The following is a 22,196-nucleotide window of genomic DNA, read 5'->3' as shown; positions in this document are numbered from 1 at the left end:
TTTACCTGCTGAAAGTGACGTAAATATCACTCTTCAAAAACGAACGTGAAAATAGCGCGAAAAAACGTGAACGATTTCTAGTTTCGAAAGTGGAATTTAATTTTTAGATTTCCAGCGGAATAAAAACTTTACTTATGGATCCAGTTTTTTCAAGTTGGGTTCATGTTATCAAAAAAGCGCCAATCATAAATTGTTCTAGAAATTCAAAGAGCTTAAAGGGCATCTATTTTTTCTTTGAAGTTCGAAAGTTGAGATTTTTTCAAGAAAATCGGTGTTTTTTTATCTTTACTTACGTTCATTACTCTTTTCGAATCTTTGATTGGCTATGTTTCATACAGTCTCTTCCCTATATTCGAGTTTTTATCTGAAATTCGGTACTTATTTGGAGCTTTTTGAAATATTTTAAATGGATTCGGTGCTGCAAAATTATTAAATGGATTCGGTGCTCATAGGTCCTGGTGATTTCTTTTTTTAGTAATAAGTCTCGCGATTTTTTGCGATTTATTTTCTCGGTTGATTTTTCTTGATTTGACTTTTCGATTTTTTTTAAGTTCAATTTTTTTCTTTGTTAAAAGGAGGGCAAAATCCACTGTCGAACAGCAAAAGTGTAAAAATCACTTAAAACGTGATCGACTTCTAGTTTCGAAAGTGGAACTTAATTATCAGATTTCCAGCGAAATAAAATCTGTACGATTTCATCAAGTTTTCTCAAATTGGGATAATTTCATGGAAAAATTGTCAAATATAAATTTTGCTAGAAGGTCAACGAAGTTTATGGCCATTTATTTTTCTATGCATGTTTTAAGAGTAATGTTTATAGTGAAGACTCTTATATAGGTCTTTGTGATTTTTTTTCATGAAAATTTTTATAATAACTACAGATGTGCATTCATACTTGTTAATTCATTTATGAATGCACTTAAGTATATGTGCACTTTTTGAGTTCAATTGAATTTTATCTGCTGAAGTTTGCGTAAATAGCACTCCCCAAATACGAACGTGGAAATGGCGCAAAAAAAAATCTGAACGGTTTTTAGTTTTCCAGCGCACTAAAAACCCTACCTATTGATTCAATTTTATCAAGTTGGGTTTATGTTATCAGAAAAAAGCCAATCATTATTTTTTCAAGAAATTCCAAGAAGTTAAAGGGCATTTAATTTTTTCTTTAAGTTTCGTAAGTTAAGATTTTTTCAACAAAGTCAGTGGTTTTTGTTTTCTTGTATTCATTACTCTTTTCAACTTTGAGTTGGCCATGTTTTCAATTACTAAGAGGTTTTTGTAATCAAAAATATGTGTATCCAACGTTTTTTTTGCCTGAACTGGTTATTTTGTCATAAAGCTTAGAAATATTGAAATATATTCATGTGCCAATTGGGGCCACATTTTGAGATCGTACCGGGTCCGTTTGCTGTCCAATTGGAGTTAAATTAAATTTGAATATTTTTAAAATAAACGCTGAGTTTGTTTTAACCTATGAGAAATAAAGTCCTTCTTTTCCGTGGAAAGGAAAAGCAAGAAAGTTTAATGACTTTTTTGGCAATGCATATAGTTTTTCAGAAACTTTTTAGAGGTTAGCTAAAAACTCGTCATTTTTCACGTTATTAATGTTCAGACTCTTATATGGTCGCGATGATTTTTTTATCAGGAAAAATCTTAAAATTTGTTCAGGCTCAAACTTACTATTTTTGCGGATTGACTTTTGATTTTATTTAGTATCAGTTCATTCCCTTTGTAAAACTCCACTATTGAACAGCAAAATGTAAAGGTCACGAAAGACTTCTAACTTCGAAAATGGAATCTAATTATCAGATATCCCAGCGAATTAAAAGCTTTACCTATTGAGCTAGTTTTCTCAATTTGGAAAAAGTTCAAGTTTTTTCAAAATACAAGTTAGTTTTTTTTTGTTTCCTTGCGTTCATTACTCTTTTCCAACTGTCAATTGGTTACATTTTCATATTGTTAATTTTACGAGAAAGTGTTGATTGTGAATTTTCAAGTTGGGATTTGTTTCGAGTTCTGAAGTTTTGTAGGTTCGATTTTTAAAGATAGGTTTCAAGGTTCGTTTTGTTTTCATTGTAGTGACTTGTTTACGACTCGATTCACCAGCAGAATTCGGGTTGATATGTAAATACTAAAAAAGCTCAATCATAAAAGTTTCTTGAATTTGTTAGAGCACTAAATTGTTAAATCCGAAAATTGTTACATTGTTTTCCGATTTCAATATCTAATGAACACTTAAGTTCTTTTTATGGTTCTGTTTTTGTCCCCAAATCTTGAAAACAAACAAGTTCATAAAGATTAACAATCGTTATGTAAATTAAAATCTTCATATCAAAATCAAGTCACTGATGCTTACATTTATTTGAAACTTTCGAATTTCGCAAATTTGACAATTAGTTAAAAGTTAAGATTATGCGGCTATGTTTCAATTTCTGCCTGAGCCGTATGTGTGATTTTTCCGTACTTATCAGTTGCGAAAGTGCATTTAGGTGTATTTACTGTGTTGTAGTATCTCCTCGTTTTCTGTTCTTTGAAGTTATCAGATATGTGAAGAATTTTGGAATCAATTTGGACATTGTCGTTTTTTAGATTGATTGAGTTTTGACCATACACATTGAGAAGGTGCAAACCACATGAAAATTCTTCTTGTTTACTGATGTAGGATTGATCGACCGATGAATAATTATAATTGGAAGTCGGGTTCTCGATTTCCGATTTGTTGAATGAGATTTTGGAAGCTTCCTTGTTAAATCTGAACATTTGAACCATGATTTGAAATGTTATATCTGAACTTCTCGATGTAATGCGAAATTTTTCTAATTGAGTTTTTTCTTGGCGAGGTTTTGCGGAATTGTCAGAATTGTTGTTAACTCGGAACATTTCTTGATGCCGCTCATTCTGTTGTAAGATATCGAATGGTCTAATATGTTGTAATGTAATTGAATCCCGAGTCGTCACGTGACTTTGAAGAATGGAGTTTGATATTGCGTCTATGAGGTGTATTATCACACAAGTGGATGACGGTGAGGGGGAAGGGGGTTGATTGAGGTTGGTCCACCAGGAGAGGGTCAAAGACGAATGGCCACTGGGTTGAAGTTGGATTTCGGAACCATACGCTGAAAAAATATACGGATAGTGCGGAGTAATTATAAAACCAACCGTATTTGTAGAATAAAATAAGTCTACCTATGTAATACTTTGTGTCCAATTTTTTTTACCTTGAAACATGACTGAAATAGCTTCAAAAAATTGCACTCAATCATATGTGCACTTTTTTAGTTTTCGCAAATCTGTGAAAAAATAACACCCTAAGTCATAGTTCTCCTTCGCATTCTTTCGAGAGTGATAAAAAAAAAACGTTTTTAAAAATCCGTGCATGATCAGTTCCAGCCAAAGCAGAAGTCATTTTCATCGACAATTTAAGTCTTATTCGGTGTCTCCTAGAGGTTTTACAACCTCATAAGTTGCGGTTATTGTTCTGCTAATCTCGTGAAAATATGATAATGGCCCAAATTTTACGAGGGATTTGCTCGAGATAAGGTTGTTGGGGCATTTTAACAACTACCTTTAGTTCCATTCTTTTTGATCTCACCAGTAGATTAAATTCGATCTGTTAACCGGTAATTCCTGATTTAGATTGGTTAAATGTATTGACAGTACTGGTCACCCAACATAAACAGCAATTATATGTTTCGTGCAATAATTTAAACACTCAGAGCGATCCAATTGTGTAATAGATATTTGATCCAAATGGTCAAAATGAAAATGACATTTATCGGAAAGTGGAAAAGAGTAAGAAAGAATTGTGTAACTTTTTTTATTATTAAAAGAGTATTTGCCGATCTATTTGATTCAAAAGCGTCTTCATACTCAGGCTTCTATCACTGAGTGCTCTGGATTATATGTAGCAAAAAGTTTAAGATTGCTCAAATAATTTTTTCTGGCTTTTCCCCAGAACCTCAGTGGGCAGATTTTGTTTTAGTTAAATGGGGTTTAATTAAAAGTGGATGAACGTAGCTCACTGTTTTATAGGTCACGATAATTTTTTTTCATTAATTTTTTCAGGAAAAGTTTGTTCAGGGTCAAATTTACTTCTTAGTGGTTTGATTTTTGATTTCCTTTTAGGTTCAGTTCATTTCCTTTGTTAACAGGAAGGCAAACTCTACGATCGAACAGCAGAAGTGTAAAGGTCACGAAAAACGTGATAAATTTTTAGTTTCGAAACTGGAATTTAATTTACAGATTTCCCAGCGAAATAGAAATTTTACTAATTGATCTAGTTTTCACACATTGGGTTGATTTTAACGAAAAAAGTACCAATGCTGAATTGTTCTAGATATTCAAAGAGCTTCAAGGGCTTTTTTTGGAATTCGAAAGTGAGTTTTTTTGTTTACGTGCGTTCATTGACTACTTTCCAATTGACTGTTGGCTATTTTGATGTTTTGGAGGAGATTGGTAAATATATTTGGTCGACCTTGCCGACCCGATTCCAACCATATTAGTAAAATTCCGCTGTGTAGAGAAAAATTGGTTATTTTTTTTTATATTGGGTCTAATTTCGAACGAATTAAGTGAGCGAGTGGGCTTATGATACAGAAATAAGTCAGGGTTATTGGTCCAGATCCGCTCATAGCCGAACGAACTTTAAAAAATTACAATTTGCAAAAAAAAAGTTTTTTTTTTTGGTCGGAACTTTAGGGGCTACTTGCTCAGCTGCCGGCTATCCTTATTAATTATGTGAACGTCCTTGTCTTAACGTTTCTCTCAGATCTAAAAATGAAAGAATTCGAAAACCTATATCAGGACATGTAGTGAACTTTGAGAAAAATAGGCATTCAGAATCATCATAATTGTAAATTTCTGACCTTTTTTGTCGGAGATGAGTGTTACTATCGATAATATGGCAAAAACCATAAATGAAGACGATGGCGGCATTGTCATTGAGTTGCTCCTTTGAAGATTAAAACAAACTGAGAGAGTCAGTCCATCTGGAAAAAGCTTGAAGTTAGAAACTTTTTTTAAACTAAAACTTGTCCTAGGTTTTTTTGAGCTATCAAATTTTTCATTATGGTATTGACGATTTACGGATCAATGCTGGAATCAATTTTTTATGTACTATGTACTTTTTTACATCAATCCAAATTAAGCGCTTTGGAGTTGGCTAGAATGTTGTTTGGACTCGGATAGAAATTCCAATATGCCTTAACTGGTGGTGTTGTTGGACTAATGAAAAATACATGCCAGGTTAAGAGGGGAAAGCTGCCAGAAAAAGAGCAGCTTATTGTTTGCCGACGTCGCTCGGTATAGCTCTGTTGTGCTTTTTTTGCGGTAAGAGAATTGAAATTGAATTTGAAATCGATTAAGTTGCGCAGCTGTAGCAGACAAAGTTTTGAAATATCGAATGGAATATTGAGAAGTAATGTATGCTTAATGGCCAGATGGCATTATTGATCTTTTTTGATATTCGATTTGTAGGTATTTTTTCAAAACAGAAGATCATTACAAGATTGATGGTTATTAGTTGAGGAAAAAATTCATTAAAAGTTTTTTTGACGTTGAATTTTTTATTGATTGAGAGACGAGCGTTTGAATAAAAGTGAAATGCGTTTACTTTTGAAAAATGTTTTAAGCTAAATATACAATAAGTTGAAATTCGGGCGCAATTTGTTATGCTATTATTCGATTCTCAACTGTAATATATACGCTTGCCTAGAAAGAATCCTTATAGCAACTATTTGTTTTCAATCTGAAATTGTTTTTGAATATAATGAAGCTTCGTTCAAGTGCTGTTTTGGAATGTATTTGGGAGTTTTTCAAAAGTGTAATGGATCTGGATTCAATTTAGAAACCAGTGTCGGGCTTATTGTTACAACTGACATTTGACAACCGGTCAATTACAGAAGACTGCGTACTGTTAATTACACCAAATGAAGGCTTTCTTCAAATTCAACTCAAGATATCCGGTTGAAATGATCTAGTCAATCTGGACTGAACCCTTCTAGTTAGACTTTCAATCGAGCTGTACAAAACGGTTCAATTGACAAAAAAGGGGGTTCAATTAGGGTAAAATGGAAAGGAAGCGATAGGAGCTGAGTTCAACTACGCCTATTGCTAACTAAGCCGTCTTGTGAACTGTACACTCTTTTTAAGAGCTCATTGTAACAGATTTCGAGCCTGTTATTTTCAAAGTTTAATCCGTCATAGAGTTAAACCAATTTTTTGTGTTTTCAAAAATTTTTCTCTGGAATTTGAAATTAAAATGCGCTTTTCGGAAAGGTAGAGCAACGTTATACCGTAAGCTAACTGTTTGATAGACTTAATCGATAAAGAATTGATAGCCCCGGGTTAAGTTGAAGTGATCTGAAGTAAATTGCAAGTTGAACAAAAGATGACAAAGGATATAGTGATAAATCGAACCAAGTTAATTGCGCATTTTTGCTATCAAATTTGGCTAATTGTGACAATGCAGTAAAGTTGAGAATCATGTATAGCTTGTTAAAATCTGAGATTTTATGTTCTTTCAAATAAATAGAAAACGATTCAAATTTTGAAAAAAAAAAAATATATTTTCGAGCATTGAGCTTGAGCAGTTTAGTTCATAAGATTGTTTTTGTCATTTTGTACGAAAATATTGTAACAATTGAATGTTAACGTCAAATCTTTTTTCGTTTCTCACATTCTTATGTTTTGTTTTAATTATTCTTTCTCTACTGAAAGCACAAAATTGTCAACTTTGTGTTATATAATAAATCATAATTTAGTGGAGGCAGTTGAAAGTAAATTGACTGTAAGTAAAATTACAGAGCAAATCTTTCTAGATTGAGTGAATGAAAGAGGGATAATAATGGAAGTACCTGTTAAAATAGAACAACTAGGGCACTTTTCAAAAACTGGGATCAACTGTTCCTGAAAGTTAAGTGCATTTGAAAGCAGACTAGTCTTGGGTTTTAGCTGAAGAAGATATGAACTGTCATTTGAGATTTATTTGGCTGCATTCAGTAGTAACTTGATTTACTCGGCAAATTAACCATATAGGAACATTTTTCTATTTATATTTTCTTTTAATTATCAAGAGGTTTTTGTAAGCAAAAATTTTGTATCCAACGTTTTTTGTCTGTGGTGGTTATTTTGTTATATACCTTGGCGATATTGAAATATATTATTGTGCTAACTTGGGGCAGCATTTTGAGATCCTACCGGGTACGTTTGCTGTCCAATTGGGGTTAAGTTAAACTTGAATATTGTTTGAATAAACGTTGAGTTTGTTTTAGCTATTGAGAAATGAATTCTTCCTTTTCTGTGGAAAGCAAAAGCAAGAAATTTTAATGACCTTTTTGGCAACCAACGCTTATCTTTTTTCAGTAGCTGTTTAGAGATGAGCTAAAAACTGGTCATTTTTCCCGTTGTTTATGATTTGTCATCAATTTAATTAAGAGTCGATGAACGTAGTTCAGATTCTTATATGGTCGCGATGATTTTTTTTCAGGAAAAGCCTTAAAATTTGTTCAGGCTCAAACTTTCTTTTTTTTACGGTTTGACTTCTGATTTTTTTAGGTTCAGTTAATTTCTTTCGTAAAGTTTCCCTATCTAACAGCAAAAGTATAAAAGTCACGAAAATTGACTTCAAGTTTGGAAATATGGTTCAATTTTCAGCTTTCCCAGTGAAATATAAATTTTATTTTTTGATCCAGTTTTTTCAAATTCGGTGTTTTCTCACAAAAAAGTGCCAATTATAAATTGTTCTAAAATTTCAAAGAGCTTTAAGGGCGTCCATTTTTTTTGAATACCGAAAGTTGAGCTGTTTTTCGTGTTTTTTATTCTGATTACTTGCGTTAATTGACTCTTTTCCAACTGTCTGTTGGCTATGTTTTTAATATGCACTAAAATAAATATGTTCTTTTTTTTACCTGTTCATTGCTTCAATATTTTTTGGAAAATGGCAAATGATTTGTCAAAGATGGTTAAAAACTGAATAATTTCAGGTAGCACTGAATATATAATCAGATTTTTAACTAAAGTTTTGTTGAATTTTTTTGAGTATAAAATAGATGGTTTGAGAGACTTAATCCACTTTATATATACCTTTTTCTTATGTTAAAAGGGGCGGTGACTTCTTTTTTTTTCAGGTGGTTTATGGACCAAATATGCACTTTAATTATTAAAAGTGCCTTTTTAATTATTGTTGACTTCTCATCGATGGAATTCTAAGCTCATTTTTTCTCAAACAAATAGAAAGTGATTAAAAATGACTGACTGATAAATCGCTTTGAAACGTCCTTATATGAAGTTTTAGTTTTAAAACGATTGAGCAATATCGAAATCTTTTGTCTCTTATGTTATTATTTTAATGGCCTCTTTTAATTTGCAACATTTAAAAGATGCTGCCTGTAAAAAAAAATTTCGCCGAAGTTTTTTTTCATTTATTTTTAAAAACCTAGATAAATAAATTATAATTTTGAATCTACCTTGAATAAGTACAAGTCTTCGCAGCTAATACTTTTTAAATAAGAGAGCAAGAAGCAGAAACAAATTGCTCCATCAAAAGTTTTTCAGAAGTAGAGTGAAAGAAAATCTATATCAGGAAAAGTTTATGACCACCAGCGAGATATGTATTCAAAGGGATAAAATGGAGAAATTATTTCCACTTGTAACAATAATCGTAAACTGGGAACAATGGGCCATTGGGGAATGATACAGCAATCTATATGTTAATTGGGGATCTACCACATACGCTCTTTCGATGATGGTGTTTTAATCGCTTTTTTGGTCGCTGATTTTCAGTTATTTCTCAGCTACAAAGCTAGTTATCGTTATACTGTGAAAATATTTGAAACATTGTAATGATAAAACAACGATTGTATAATGATGGTTGGTTAACTTCTGGGATATTTTATGGGGTAATTTTAAGCACTTTTTAGTGAATCAATATTTATTCTTTTACTATCGTTAAGTGATATAAAAATAATGATGATGGTCGTTTGGCATGAGAAACGTTTAAGTTGCCTTTTTGTCTGAAACAGTAAATCATTTTTTAACCAAAATTTTTCGGCAAAATACGCGCTCGCAAAATTGAAAAAATTAGTTGAAAAATTGCGATACTTGACTAAAACTTTTAACTTAAGCAGCTTGAGTTCAACGAATGTTGCTTGTTGCGTGTGGAGAAATAGTAACTTGCTTAGAAACTTTGAAATCGGATTTTTATTTTAACAGCCGTCGCCAGATGAAATGACTCGAATAATGATTGTCAAAAGCTGTAAATTATATAAGCCTGAATTTGTAATGGGTCATGAAAATTCTATTGGGCGGAAATTCAGTCGCAAGAATGAGGGGATCACCCAGGTTAGGTCTACTCTTTGATTTAGAATGAACCGAGGAAAGAATTACATATGTTTTTATGCATTAGTTCTGCGATCTTTTTTGAATTGGCTAGCTCATGTCATTAATGAGTAATGCCATTTGTTGAAGCGCTTAAAATCATTGAAACTGTTTTTTTTTTCAAGTTTTTAATTTTTGTGATACGTTCGGTTTGCATTTTTTCGATCCAGTGAATTTTGACTCAAGCTCATAACGTGTTAAGGGATTGGTGTGATTTGTTTTGATAACTAACCTATGTTTGCTCAAGTTTGAGCCGCAGTTTGTTTTGATTTGAAGACTTCAAGTGTTGTTGTTTACCTATCAGAAGTCTAAACAAGTTATGATCCAGCTGCGATAGCTGACACCCAACGAGCAAATGTAAAATATGTTAAGTTGGTAGAGAAACAGATTATTTGTAAGTTGTAGTTTGAAATTACATTCATACGAAGATCTTACTAAAAAAATTCAAATTTCTTGGTGCGTAATTTTTATATTCATCTGTCGTGTCGTTTCATTCAAATTGTAAAAGGTTATTTTTAGCTGTAATTTTTGAACATAAATGATCAAATACTTTTTCGGAGTTAATTTTTCCGAACAATTTGGGATTGAACTGTGTTAACTGTTGAAAAGAATACATGAAAATAAGATGACGATTACGTTAACAAAACATACTGATATACAAAGTAGGAATAGTCGAGACAAAGTTTTGTTCAATTTTTTTGCGAGCTTTGTAAGTGGGTCCTTAAGTTGTTTGTTGTGTCTCAATTGAATATTTTGCTGTTTGCTTTTGTCTAAGTATTCTCGTGGGCTCTTTTATGTAATTTAGGATTAAGTTGTTCAACACCTGGAGTTGTGAGGGAATGCCATCTGAATTAAACCCATATTGAACCCATTCTTAACATTATTTTAATCCCAACAATCCCTAGCTTCCTTTCTTAACAAGTACTTACTTTGATCGCCTGTTTCGCATGTGTTTCAGTCAATTACATGTGCTTTGCAGTTTTTCACGCTGTGTACACCGGATGTTAAGGGTATGTGCCATTTGTTCACCGCTGTTTTGATGGCAAGTTTCGTTTAATTGAGGCTCAATACCGTTTTCACAATAACGTTGGGGGTATGATTATCGGCAGTTCTGATTCGAAAGTGGTTTATTTAGCGCTTCAACTGCTTATGTTGAAATTATTCAATGTTTAAGACTTCTTGAACGCTATGAGTCGTTAGTAAAACAAGATTTGCCGTTTGCTGTTTAAGTAGTACAGAAAGTTCCGACAGTAATCAGTCTTCTGTGAAATAGTTTTGTTAGGAGGGGGGTGAAGAGAGGGGGGATTAAAAGGTCGAGAGAGCAGGAACTTAAGCTTCAAGAAAATCCAATTGCTACCTCAGTAACGTAAAATGATTTTGAAATTATATTGATTGGGAGTAGTTTTCTAGCTCGCTTCCTTGCTGAATATAAGCCTGAAAACAATAAGATTTGGACCAGCTTTCTTGAAACTGATTCTAAGTGTAAAGGAGCGGAGTGATTTTCTCGTATAAAAGTCGTGATGTTTTTTTTATGTTTTTTTTTCTAGGAAAAATCTGAAATTTGTACCGTCTCATATCTGATTTTTAGCGGGTTGAATTTTGATTTGTTTTTGAGTTTAATTCATTTAAGTTAATTACAAAAGCGAGCCTTCGCGAGCGCAGTGTAATAGTACGAGTAATCCAATGAACCGAAAAAAGCTATTTGTTTCAATCAAGGACAATAATAAAACTCCAGTTCAGAAGTTTTCGAACTGAATAAATCTGGCAACTATTTTGAAATGCATAGTTTATACATAATTTGTTGTATATAAGGTTACTGTAGTTGCCTTTTGCTTATTATTTTCTAAAGTATTACATGCGAAATTTGTGTCTATTTATATCTGGTGTGACTTCTGCTGCATAGCATTATCAGTTCATTAGCATATCTAGCTGCTTCATTAGTGGTTATTGCTAGTTTTCAAGGGCTCGTGCGCAGGTGCCACGGCGTGCGACTGCAAGATTTCTAATCGTAAATTCGAATCCGCCGCAGCAAAAGTTAAAAATTTTGGAGGCTTGTTTTACCTTTTTTTCTCATTAATAATTTTTACAGCGAATTTTAGTCGTTTTCTTGCTTGTGTTTGCAAAGAGCAGCTTTGCCTCTGTGTAAAAGGAAAGAATAAACTGCTTTCGAAATGTAAAATTGTATAGGGCACGAAAAACGCGAATGCCTTCAAGGTCTGTAATATTCTGAATTGTGTAGGTGTTTGCAGAATTCTCTGTGAGTAAAATTTGTCTCGTGGTCCACTTTTCGCAAATTATACCAGTCTTATCGTAAAATTTTCAATCGCGAAAGATTTCAGAAACTAAAGGATTTTCAAGTAATATATTTTTATCAGAAACTCAAGTTATTTTTTTTCAAAAAAAAAATTAAAGCTTTCACTGACGTCTCGACGCACTTTTCTAAATGTCTGTTTGCTATGTTTCCCAATCGCAGTGGAAAAGCTTCAATCTGGTACCCCATGTTTTTTACCAAATACGAGCTTCACTTGAGGTTGATAGAATTGCGCGAAAAGAGCCTTTCTGAGCCACAGTTTTTGTCCCACTTCCTGAGCTCGGAACATATTTATCAATCGAAATTTGGCACAAAGATTTCTTCAAGTAAAACAAGCTTGGCTATTATATCATGACACGCGCAAACCTTGTGTTTTACCTTGGGTTCTTTTATTCGTATTGAATGAACTTAGTCAAGACACTTATATAGATTGTGCTGAAAACTTTTCCTAAAAAAGCAGAAAAAAAACAAGTTTGTTTACTTTGTAAAATTTTAATGGAAATTCATTAGCTAAAAAGATTTCCGCTCTCGAATAACCAAAGTTCAATTAAAAAAGGGAATTATCTATTAATTCAGATTTCTCAAGTTGAGTTGGCTTTTATCAAGAAAAATTACAAAAGATTCACGAAATTCAAAGCGCTTTAACATGGTCGTTTCATCTCGGAAACTTGGAAGTCAATCAGATTAAAAAGTTCATCAGATTTTTTCTGTCTCCTCGACTTCATTAACTGTTTTGCAATTGTGATTTAGGAGATTCCTTACATTGAGTTTTATTTTGTGCGAAGCGCAATCTTGCATCTGTATGGTTCAGAGGCTTTTCCAGTAGTTCATTATAATATAATGTTGTTTTGTTAAGACTATAATCAAAATCAATCCAATTTACTTGACTAATTTTTCTCAAAGTTAGTTTTCCTTCAGGTTTTCCGTTGTTTAAAAAGTATTGAACTATTGACCGGTTTCAGTTTTGTCCGAATCACGAGCTAGTCATCTTACCAAGCTAGTCTCCTCACCAAATATGATTCTTGTTTAAAAAAATTCCAATGAATTTTTTCAGAATGGTTTTCCAATATATTTTTTTCAGACATTGGGTGATACCTAACAGACACGAGCTGATAGACTTGTTTTGAATGAGCAGATTCAAATAGATATTAATTAAGGCATTTATTTTATCTCGAAAGATGGTCTGATTGTTTTCCGAGATTCTCAATTTATTTCTACCAATTTTTCCATTTTTATGACCATTTGACGCCTTCTAATTAGTGAGTTTATAAGGTTTTCAAATAAAAATTGACCTGTTAAGAATTGAGAAAATTCGAAAGTCGAAAATTGAAAATTGTGAAAAAGGAAATCGACTGCTCTTCTTTAAATTAAAGAAAATGGCGTAGTTTTTTTTGTAAATTCTAAGACGAATAATGGTTGTTTTTGGATGACCACTTTCGTATACTGGGAACTAACTATGGCGTACTATTTTTTAGCTGAATTTGACTACCTCAAATAAGCATGATAGGGGTCAAATTTGGTTTCTTGTCATAGCTCGTAAAGCTGTGTATTAGATTCCAAAATTATTTTTTTTTCTGTCGTGAAAATCTGGTCAACATTTTTTTTACAATTCATGGTCAATTTTCACGATCTGTTCCCGACCCGGGATCTGCTAAGAGATCCCGTTTTTTAGTCTTTTTTTCAGCTTATAAGCGCTGTAAGAATGAAATAATTCCTCAAGCATCATTTCAACTTCTCAATAGGAAGCAGTAGAAAGTTATCTCAACACGTTTTAATATTTTTTTCTTTTTTTTTGCAATAATCTTTGGGTGTAAATTTCTGTGCTGCCTACACAGCAACCGAGAAAACTTGCTTAGTTGGATGAGGTGTATAAAAATGCATAAATTATAATTTGTTTCTACCAGCAGTTACGGAACAGATGGGTTTATTTTTGGTTGGCAGGGGTTATTTTGGTTTGAGAACTTCAAAGCTCTCAATCAAAAATAATAGCGCTAGCAAATTTAGTGTCGATGGGAAATTTTTAGCTTGCGATTAGCAGGCGGCTTTTACAAATGGAAACTGCCTTTTTCCCATGTAAACGTTTTGTCTAACAGAATCCTTGAATCAAAAATTTCACAACCTGTTGTCCGGCACACTTGGAGTTGTGGTAACGTCTCTTCCTTGGACGGCAAAGGTTCTGAGTTCCAATCCGGTCAATACCTGTTTCTGTTTGCAAACTGGAAAATTGTTCCGCTTCAAAAAGTAATGAAAGCCCTATCTATTGCCGGCTTATTGTTGATCGGCTTAGTTGTCACATCGTGAACTTTTCTTGTGATTTAAGTAACTTTCACTCTAATTAAAAGTAATTTTGACTTATTTCTGTTACTTGAAAACTTGCCTACTCTGATTTTGCATCTTTTAAAATTTCATTTTTTCTCTTTCGCTTCAGCATAAATGGTTTCGGCTTAGTAATCTAATGTTGCGTTGTTTGAAAGAAAAGAAAGTTTTATCGTTTCCTGTGTCTCATGGGGGGCACAAAATTTTGAGTTTTAAGTTAATAGCTCAAAATTATTTATTGCAATTAATTGTCTGCTTAGTGTTGTTGGAATTTTTCTGAGTGCAAGTGCAATGCTGGCAATTGTGTTTTTCAATTTTTTTTCATGTTTTTATCGACTTAATGATTTCCGTTTAAATTTCTGTTCGCTAGGATGCAATTTTATTGTCGCGTCGCAACTGATGCGAAGCTTCGATCGACTATGTGTCTAATGTTTTAGAACTGATATCTTTTTACCTATTTGAACCATTAATTCATTTTTTTTCAGACATGTTGCATTGTGTTATTTAATCCAAAATCAACATTGAAACAATGATTCATGTTAAAAATGAGCCAATGGAGGTTGATTTCAGACCATTTTGTGTGTAGGGTTTTGCAGAGGGTGATCTTTACTTGGACGATGAACACACTTTCCAATACAGGATGGGCAAGTTCCTCTACAGATACTTCTCTTACTCCGCCTCTGAGGCCACTCTGAAGTGCGCTATGGCCAAGAGGATAGTGGCAGAGCCAGGGTTTACTACACAAGTACCTGTGCACGGGTGAGTTGTGGCAACGGTTTTCTTGACTAAAGGTTTAATTTCGCGTTTCACTGTTTCACAAATATGGTGAGATAATCCATGATTATAAGTTATACGATTTTTTCCTTTTACGTCAAAACACAGGTGAGATTATAATGAATCAAGAAATATCGCTTTCTCTATCATAAGCGCAGAGTTATCAAGGCAAATAAAAACCTGTTTTTTTACGAAGCTTTTCTCATTGGGTGGATGCGCCTTGTGGCTAAGCATGTTATTCAGGGCCCTACCGTTATTTTGCTTGGCTGTAATAAAAAGATAAATTGTCGATCTAATTTTCTTAAATTGAGTTATTTTTGTCCGAAAAGTGTTAATCTTGGAGCTTCAAGGTTATTTTTTTTATGTAAAACTCAAATTTCCGTTTCATTGTCAACTTTTAACTGCCAGTTAACAGTTTTTTCTTGTACCGCATTCGACGTCAAACTAATGATTAAGAGTAATGAACGTAGTGAAGACTCTTATATAGGTCTTGCTGATTGTTGTTTGTTTTTTTTCCAGGAAAAAGTCTAAAAATATTGATGCACTTAGGTATAATGCACTTTTTGAGTTCAATTGAAATTCATCTGCTGAAAGTGACGTAAATAGGACTCTCCAAATACGAACGTGGAACTAGTTTCGAAAGTGGAATTTTAGTTTTAAGGTTTCCCACGCGGCGGAGCGGAATAAAAACTTTACCTACTGATACGGTTTTCTGAAGTTGGGTTCAGGTTATCAAAAAAACGCCAATCATAAATTGCTCTAGAAACTCAAAGAGCTTAAAGGGCATCTATTTTTTCTTTTAAATTCGAAAGTTGAGATTTTTTCAAGAAAGTCAGTGTTTTTTATGTTAACTTGCGTTCATTACTCTTTTCCAATCTTCGATTGGCTTTGTTTTTTTATTGGAAATTTTAAGTCTTCCAAGAAAATCATAAAAAATTATAAATCTAAAGGCGAGATTCAAGTGTTCATCTAAATGTCATTTGTTTCCAGATCCCAGAAATTCGTGACTAAGGTGAAGGTGGAGCGAGTAATTGTGCTGAATGTATCAAAACAGCCCAAGGAAGCCATCCTCACGTCAGGTTAGTTTCTATTCTGAAGCAGGATTGTTTCCAATTTAAACTTAAAGAAAAAGATATCGCTTATAAACTGACTTGTCTTCATCAATTACTACCATTCTCTCTAATTATATTCAGATCTCACCGGTTTGTGAAAAAGGATTTAAGACTTTTACTCTCAGATCAGTAATATAATGCTCCGTCCAGAATATCTGTCCAAAATGAACAAAAGCGCATAGAGCAAAGTGTCAAAAGCAGGACGACATTATCAACTGGTCTCCCTATTTGATCGAAATTACGGTGGTTTTCAGCCGTATTGTTTCGACCATTGTTTTGTTTTCGGCGCAAAATCAGGTATCACAAATAATCATCGGAAAAGTTTGAGTGATATATCATATTAAAGCCTTTTTAGTCGGGATGCAAACGACCTTTAAAAATTTTCCTGGTGTCGAGTGAACTTGTTTTGAAATTATCTTTTTTTTCGTCGGCTTTTCGAAAGTTAGCAATTTTAGCTAAAAAAAACTTGACTTACTTAAAGGAAAACTAGTTCTGGGAGCTTCCTTTCGCTTTTCTCTGGCAAACAGAAAATTCTAAAGAGAAAAATTGAAAGACATTTTGATTTATTTCTAATAGTGCGAGTAGTTTGATTGAGTTCTAAGAAACGTTGCCTATTTTTCGTTCGAATTAGGATTTTTTTTTTCAATTTTATAAAAGATTGGGTGTTATGTTGCAGTTTTTTGTTGATGAACGTAGTAAAGATATTTATGAAGGTCGTGTTGATTTAGTTCAGAAGAAAACTTTTAATCTTTCTAGTGTTTTTTTTTGCTGTGTGGCTTTTGATTTCTTTGTAAGTGAAATTCAATTTCACTAGCTGACTGGAAGGCAAGTTATACTCTCCATTAACGAAAGTGTAAATGGCGCAAAAGTTTATGAGTGATTGATATTTTTCAAAATTTGACTTCAGTTTTTAGAGTTTTCAGCGCAATAGTAGAGTTTATTTTTTGATCCATTTCGCGCTATCAATCGCTCACATTTTTTGCACCATTTGCACTTCATAGTCGGAGAGCGGAACTTGCCTTCCATTTAGCTTATAATTTTGAATAGCGATTTCAAAGAAATCGAAAGCCCAAGAGCAAAACATCGAACGTGAACAACTTTTCTGAATTAAGATTTTTTTAGCAAAGAAATGTCAATCTTTGAATTCTTAAAATTCAAAGAGTTTGAAGGCTATATATATTTTTTTGTTTTAAAAATTCAAAAATGTGATTTGGATACGGTTTTTGAAGGCATTGAACATAGTGAGGACACATGTGTGGTTCATGACGATACTTTTAATCAAGAAAATGTCAATTTGTTCAGACTCAATTCTAATTAATTGTTCGTTGGTGGACACTTGATTTCTGTTTAAGTTCAGCTCAACGTTAAAACGAAGGCAAACTGCATTATCAAAATTAAACATGGCAAAGGTCACAGAAAACGTGAACGACTGCTAGTTTCGGAAGTGGATTTCAATTTCTAGATTTCCCAGTGGAATAAAAATTGAAAATTACATATTGAAAATTGCCTTCTCAAATTGGGTTAATTTTTGTCAAAAAAATTTCAATCTTAAGTTAATCTCGCATTTTCAAGAGCTTAACAGGTATTTTTTTTGAATTTCAAGTTGAGATTCTTTAAAAAAACAAGTCAGGATTTTTTGTTAACTTGCGTTCATTGCCTCTTTTATAATTGTGTTGACTATGTTCTTGAAGTTAGAAGTTTAAGATTTTTTCCACATAAAGTCAGTATATTTCCTGTTTATGTGCCTTCATCGACTAATTTCCAACTGTCTGTTGGCTATGTTTGAAATTCAGAAGTTGAAGTTTTCAACTATTCAAGTCAGTTTTTTGTGTATCGTTGCGTTCACTGTCACTTTTCCAACTGTCTGTAGGCTACACAGTTTATTTTTCATCGCACGTTATGCGAAGCTCTTTTTTGCGTCTTGGTCAAATGCTTAGAAGACTCGATGAACGTAGTTTAGGTTCATGCATATGTCGTGATGATTTTTTTTCAGGAAAATTTGATCAGGCTCGGCTCAAATTTGCTTTCTTGCGGTTTGGCTTTTAATTTCTTTGTAAGTTCAATTCGTTTCCTATGTTAAAAGGCAGGCCACGAAAAACGTGATCGACTGCTAGCCTCGAAAATGAAGTTTATTTATCAGATTTCTCAGTGAAATTTAAATTTTACCTATTGATTCAGTTTTCTGAAATTGGGTTAGTTTTTGTCAAAAAAGTTTAAATCATAAGTTGATCTCGAATTTTAAAGAGTTTTAAAGGTATTTATTGTTTGCTTGCGTTCACTGACTCTTTTTCAAATGTCTGTTGTTCTAGAAATTCAAGGAGCTTTTAGGCCAATTTTTTCTTGGAACTTTGAGATACTTTCTTTGAACTTAGAAGATTTTTTCAAAAAACAACTCAGTTTTATTTTTTCTGTTTATTTCCGTTCATTCGAGATCATAATGTAGTTCAAAGCCATATCGTTTGTCACAGTTTTGAAGTGTTTTTGTTCAGGTGGTGAATCCAAAACATTAGTGGTGCTCTACGACCCCGCCTCCAAATCAGCCACAGTGCGAAAGCCAGACGTCAACATTGCAGACGATTTTTCAATACAACTGGTCTACTAGCACACCGGTCTAATTAGCACACTGGTCCGTTAGCTGAAACTCACAGACATGATAAACGACTACTCCGGTTATGACCAATTTAGATTACATCATATCGGTTTGAATACTGATTGACTCTTCGGATGAGTTCCCTTTCACTGTTAATGAGTAATGAGGTGGTGAGTCTAGCTGGTAAATAGAAATATAGTTGATGAGGCCCCTATTAGCACAAACAAATCATTTTTCATTTAATTTTCATCTTCATTTTGTGTAAAACCAGAGTTTTATCTCGAAAAAAATTTAGATAATGCTTTATACTTGTATATTCCATCGGTTAAGGCTGAGACCAGTAAAATAGCCAAGATGTTACAAACACGTTGATAAATATCGTGTGAATAATTGATTTATTGAATAAATTATGCAAAACTGGAGCTTGGGTTTTGATATTCAGATCGTCAAGTCAAGATCGCTGTGATAATTTCTTATATGATGATGTTAAAGGTCAAGAGAGGTGTGAAATGATTTAATGTTTCGTGAAGTGAAGTATCTTGTGAAAACTGTGTGTATTTATCTATACTTCTATGCCAAGTTGTATTATCTGCCAAAAGGGCCTGTATATGAATCAGTATATTATATAAATAACCATAATCTCTGATATCCGTTTTTCTTTACCATTTTATAAAAATGACCTGAGCACTGAGCTTATAAAACGTTCATGTAGACTTTTCAAAGATGATTTTTTTCAAATTTCGATATTAAATTGGAGGAAATCTGTTGAAAATTTGCATTTACATAAAGAATCTATTAAAGTAAAATAGTTTGATTCCTTCATCAGTTTTTTTTTCGATGATAAAGAATACGGATACTTCATTAATGCATTGTGTTGAAACATAAATATACACTTTGTGGTGATTATCACGAGTATAATCGTTGGCTGGCCTTCTCTATGATTATTGCAGTATTTCACTCTCCTCCGACAGTTGGACTTTTTGTCTCCATTGTGTACCTATACTATCAAGGGTTTTAATTTAATTTTTGACGCGACATTCTTTTGGTAGTGTTTCTTAATAATGACCTACAACAGATATTGATTAAGTTTTTTCGATGTATTATTTTTGCATCTTTAACGAAAGTATTTTTTTCACGTTTAATCTATATCGTATATTGCAATGGTTAAGAGTTTTTTCCAGTTTGAATTCAGTGTTTATTTCGCCAAAATTGAAATTAGCAACCCAATAGTGGGATGCTGTCAGGGTTTCCCCAGGGGTTGCGAATTTGGTCTCAAATTATGAATAACCAAATCCTTGTAGTGTACGAGATTCGGCGCTTTTTTGTTGATTTGGGTCCGTTTATTTGGGTGCTGTCAGGGTACTCTCAAGGGTTGAGAATCTTGCCTACAAATATGACCTTTCAACTTCATGTAGTTTTCTAGATTTGACGTTTTTTATGATTTTTTCAAAAATTTTCAAAGAATTTAGATGTAAAAACGTCACCAAACTTGAAGTTCTCATCTTTATATTGAGCAACTGTCAGGGCACTCTCAGACGTAGCAATTCTTGCCACATTTTGAATTCTCAATTGTTTTTAGTTTTCGAGATATGACGTGCTTTAAAAGATTTCAAAGTTGTTCAGAAGATTTAGATTTGCAAAATTTCACAGAAGTTGAAATTCCCAACCTTGTAGTTGGGAGTTGTAGGGGTACTATCAGGGGTTGCGATTCCTGCCTCCAACTGTGGCTGCTCAAATGCGTTTAGTTTCCGAGACATGACGTTTTTCAATTTGTCAAATAATTTCAAAATTTAATCTAAAAAACTTAACAAAGTTTGGAATTCTCAACACTATTGTAGGGTGCTGTCAAGGTATTCACATGAAGTTTTTATATGTACTCGAAATATGACTGCTCAGCGCATTTCGCTTAACTAGATAAGACGTTTTCATGATTTTTCAAAAAAGTTAGATTTCATAGATTTTTTTTTTCAAAATTGGAAAGTGTCGAGGCACGTTGAAATTAGGAGTTACTACCAGCAGTTGTAGATTTTGGCGTTCATCCTTGTTTTATTGCTCAAATTCTTTAAGTTTTTGAAACTGAAGTTTCTGATGTTCCAAAATTTTTCATTAAACGAAGAAAAAAGTGTTGTTTTTTGTTTTATTACGCTGGATATATCTAATAATGGCATCAAATCATATGCGTGCGGGCCAATGAAAAGAATAATCTAAGTTAAACAAGAATCTCATTTATGAATTCATTGAGTTTTTCATGGAAATTTTTAAATATACAAAATCCAGTTGTATGCTAACGGCCATTTTAGGGTTTTCTTTCTGAGTTGAAAATGCGAAGATCTGAAACCCAGTAGTTTTGGAGATTTGACCATTTTAGCTTCATAAGAACCTTTGTTAAAACTTGTTTATCGTTCAGTTTTGGAAATCAAAAAGTGCTGTTGGTGCCCATGTCTATCCTTACAGTTGTATTCAGTAAGTTTTTTTCATAAATTGTATATCAGCAGTTTTCACGTTTATTAATCTGTTTGAAGCACCGGAGGTGCGTTATACGCTTGTTTTCTTTTAGTTCTTTCTTGCTTTTCTTACTTGCTTCATTATTGAATCATAACAACTTCAAGGTTCGTTCTCACTTTCAGTATGTATGAAATTGATTTTTTTCCCGGAAAAATGGAGTTCTTGGACTTTCCTTTGTCTGCTTATGTTTTGTCGGCTTAGTTGCAACATTGGTTTTTTTTGTTCTGTCAGCAATTTTTATCGTAAATGTATTTTTGATTTACACTTGTAATTTGTCAAATTGATAGCACTGATATTTTATATATTTTTTGGTTTTCCTTTTTTTCGTTTAAAAGTTTTGGGCCTAAATGCTTTTGTTTTGTTTTACTGGCTTAATTTTTTCATTTGTGTAGTTTTAAATGGAAAAACTGATTGAGTTTTTTTTTATTTTGGTAGTTTTTGTTGCAAGTTTTCAAAGTTTGAAAATTTAATTGCTCAAAATTTTTCCTGACAACAATTTCGGATGACATTTTTTTGTCTTCGGCGCAATGGGCGTCTACCTACTTTAAGTCTATCTAATGTTTCTTTGAAACTCAACAGATTTTTCAAAAAATAAGTTCGTGTTTTTTCTGTTCACTTGCGCCCATTGAATCTTTTTCCAACTCCGTTAGTGTTTTTTAATTTTTTGAAATATTTCCGAATTTTTTTTTACTCTCAACATTGTTTTTCGGCTTGATTTCTTAAGTTTAGATCGTTTCCTTTGATGAAATGAATGCAAACTCTACCTATTATCGAACAGCAAAGATGTGAAAGTCATGATAAACGTGATCGACGTCTAGGTTCGAAAGTGGATTTTTTTAAAATTTTCTCAGAAGTTTCAATCATAAATTGTTCTTGAAATTCACAGAGCCTGTAGGCCAAATGTATTTTTGCTTCCTTGCGATAATCGAGAGATTTTTTTGTTTTTTTTTCATGTTCGCGAAATTCTAATGTATATATTTTTTCATATTTAACCTTGCGATAAGCAAGAGTATTGCTAACGAGTAAAAGGTTTTTTCCATAAATAAATTTATTTACAGGGTGAATTTGATGTAATTGGTTGTCGTCTGCAAATTTTTTTTTTGTGTACCAAAAGACATGTTTTGAGCATGTTTGTGTTTTTTATACCCGTTCTATGAAATTTAGGTTTATTTTGGCCGTAAAGTTATCAACTCCTGTTTTAAACTTATTGTAT

General features: G+C 32.9%; 1 protein-coding gene and 1 long non-coding RNA gene across 3 annotated transcripts in view; one reads left to right on the top strand and one right to left on the bottom strand.

Annotated features, from left to right (window-relative positions):
- Positions 1-19,124, top strand: part of LOC134853319 (neutral alpha-glucosidase C-like) — a 49,944-nt gene extending 30,820 nt beyond the window's left edge. For both annotated transcript variants that reach the window (XM_063869295.1, XM_063869296.1), the window contains 3 exons: positions 14,589-14,761; positions 15,767-15,855; positions 18,378-19,124. In XM_063869295.1, coding sequence (XP_063725365.1) covers positions 14,589-14,761; positions 15,767-15,855; positions 18,378-18,490 — 375 coding nt within the window. In that variant the 3' untranslated portion in view covers positions 18,491-19,124. The remainder of the gene's footprint in view (positions 1-14,588; positions 14,762-15,766; positions 15,856-18,377) is intronic.
- Positions 2,293-3,731, bottom strand: LOC134853321 (uncharacterized). Its single transcript, XR_010164340.1, has 2 exons — positions 3,566-3,731; positions 2,293-3,116 (listed from the first exon to the last, which is right to left on the bottom strand). It is a non-coding gene; the product is annotated as an uncharacterized LOC134853321 (long non-coding RNA).
- Positions 19,125-22,196: the final 3,072 nt, after the last annotated feature.

The sequence above is a fragment of the Symsagittifera roscoffensis genome, chromosome 8, assembly GCF_963678635.1.
Source record: "Symsagittifera roscoffensis chromosome 8, txSymRosc1.1, whole genome shotgun sequence".
Classification (NCBI taxonomy): Eukaryota; Metazoa; Xenacoelomorpha; order Acoela; family Convolutidae; genus Symsagittifera; species Symsagittifera roscoffensis.
This window is presented reverse-complemented; position numbering and strand designations above follow the sequence as displayed.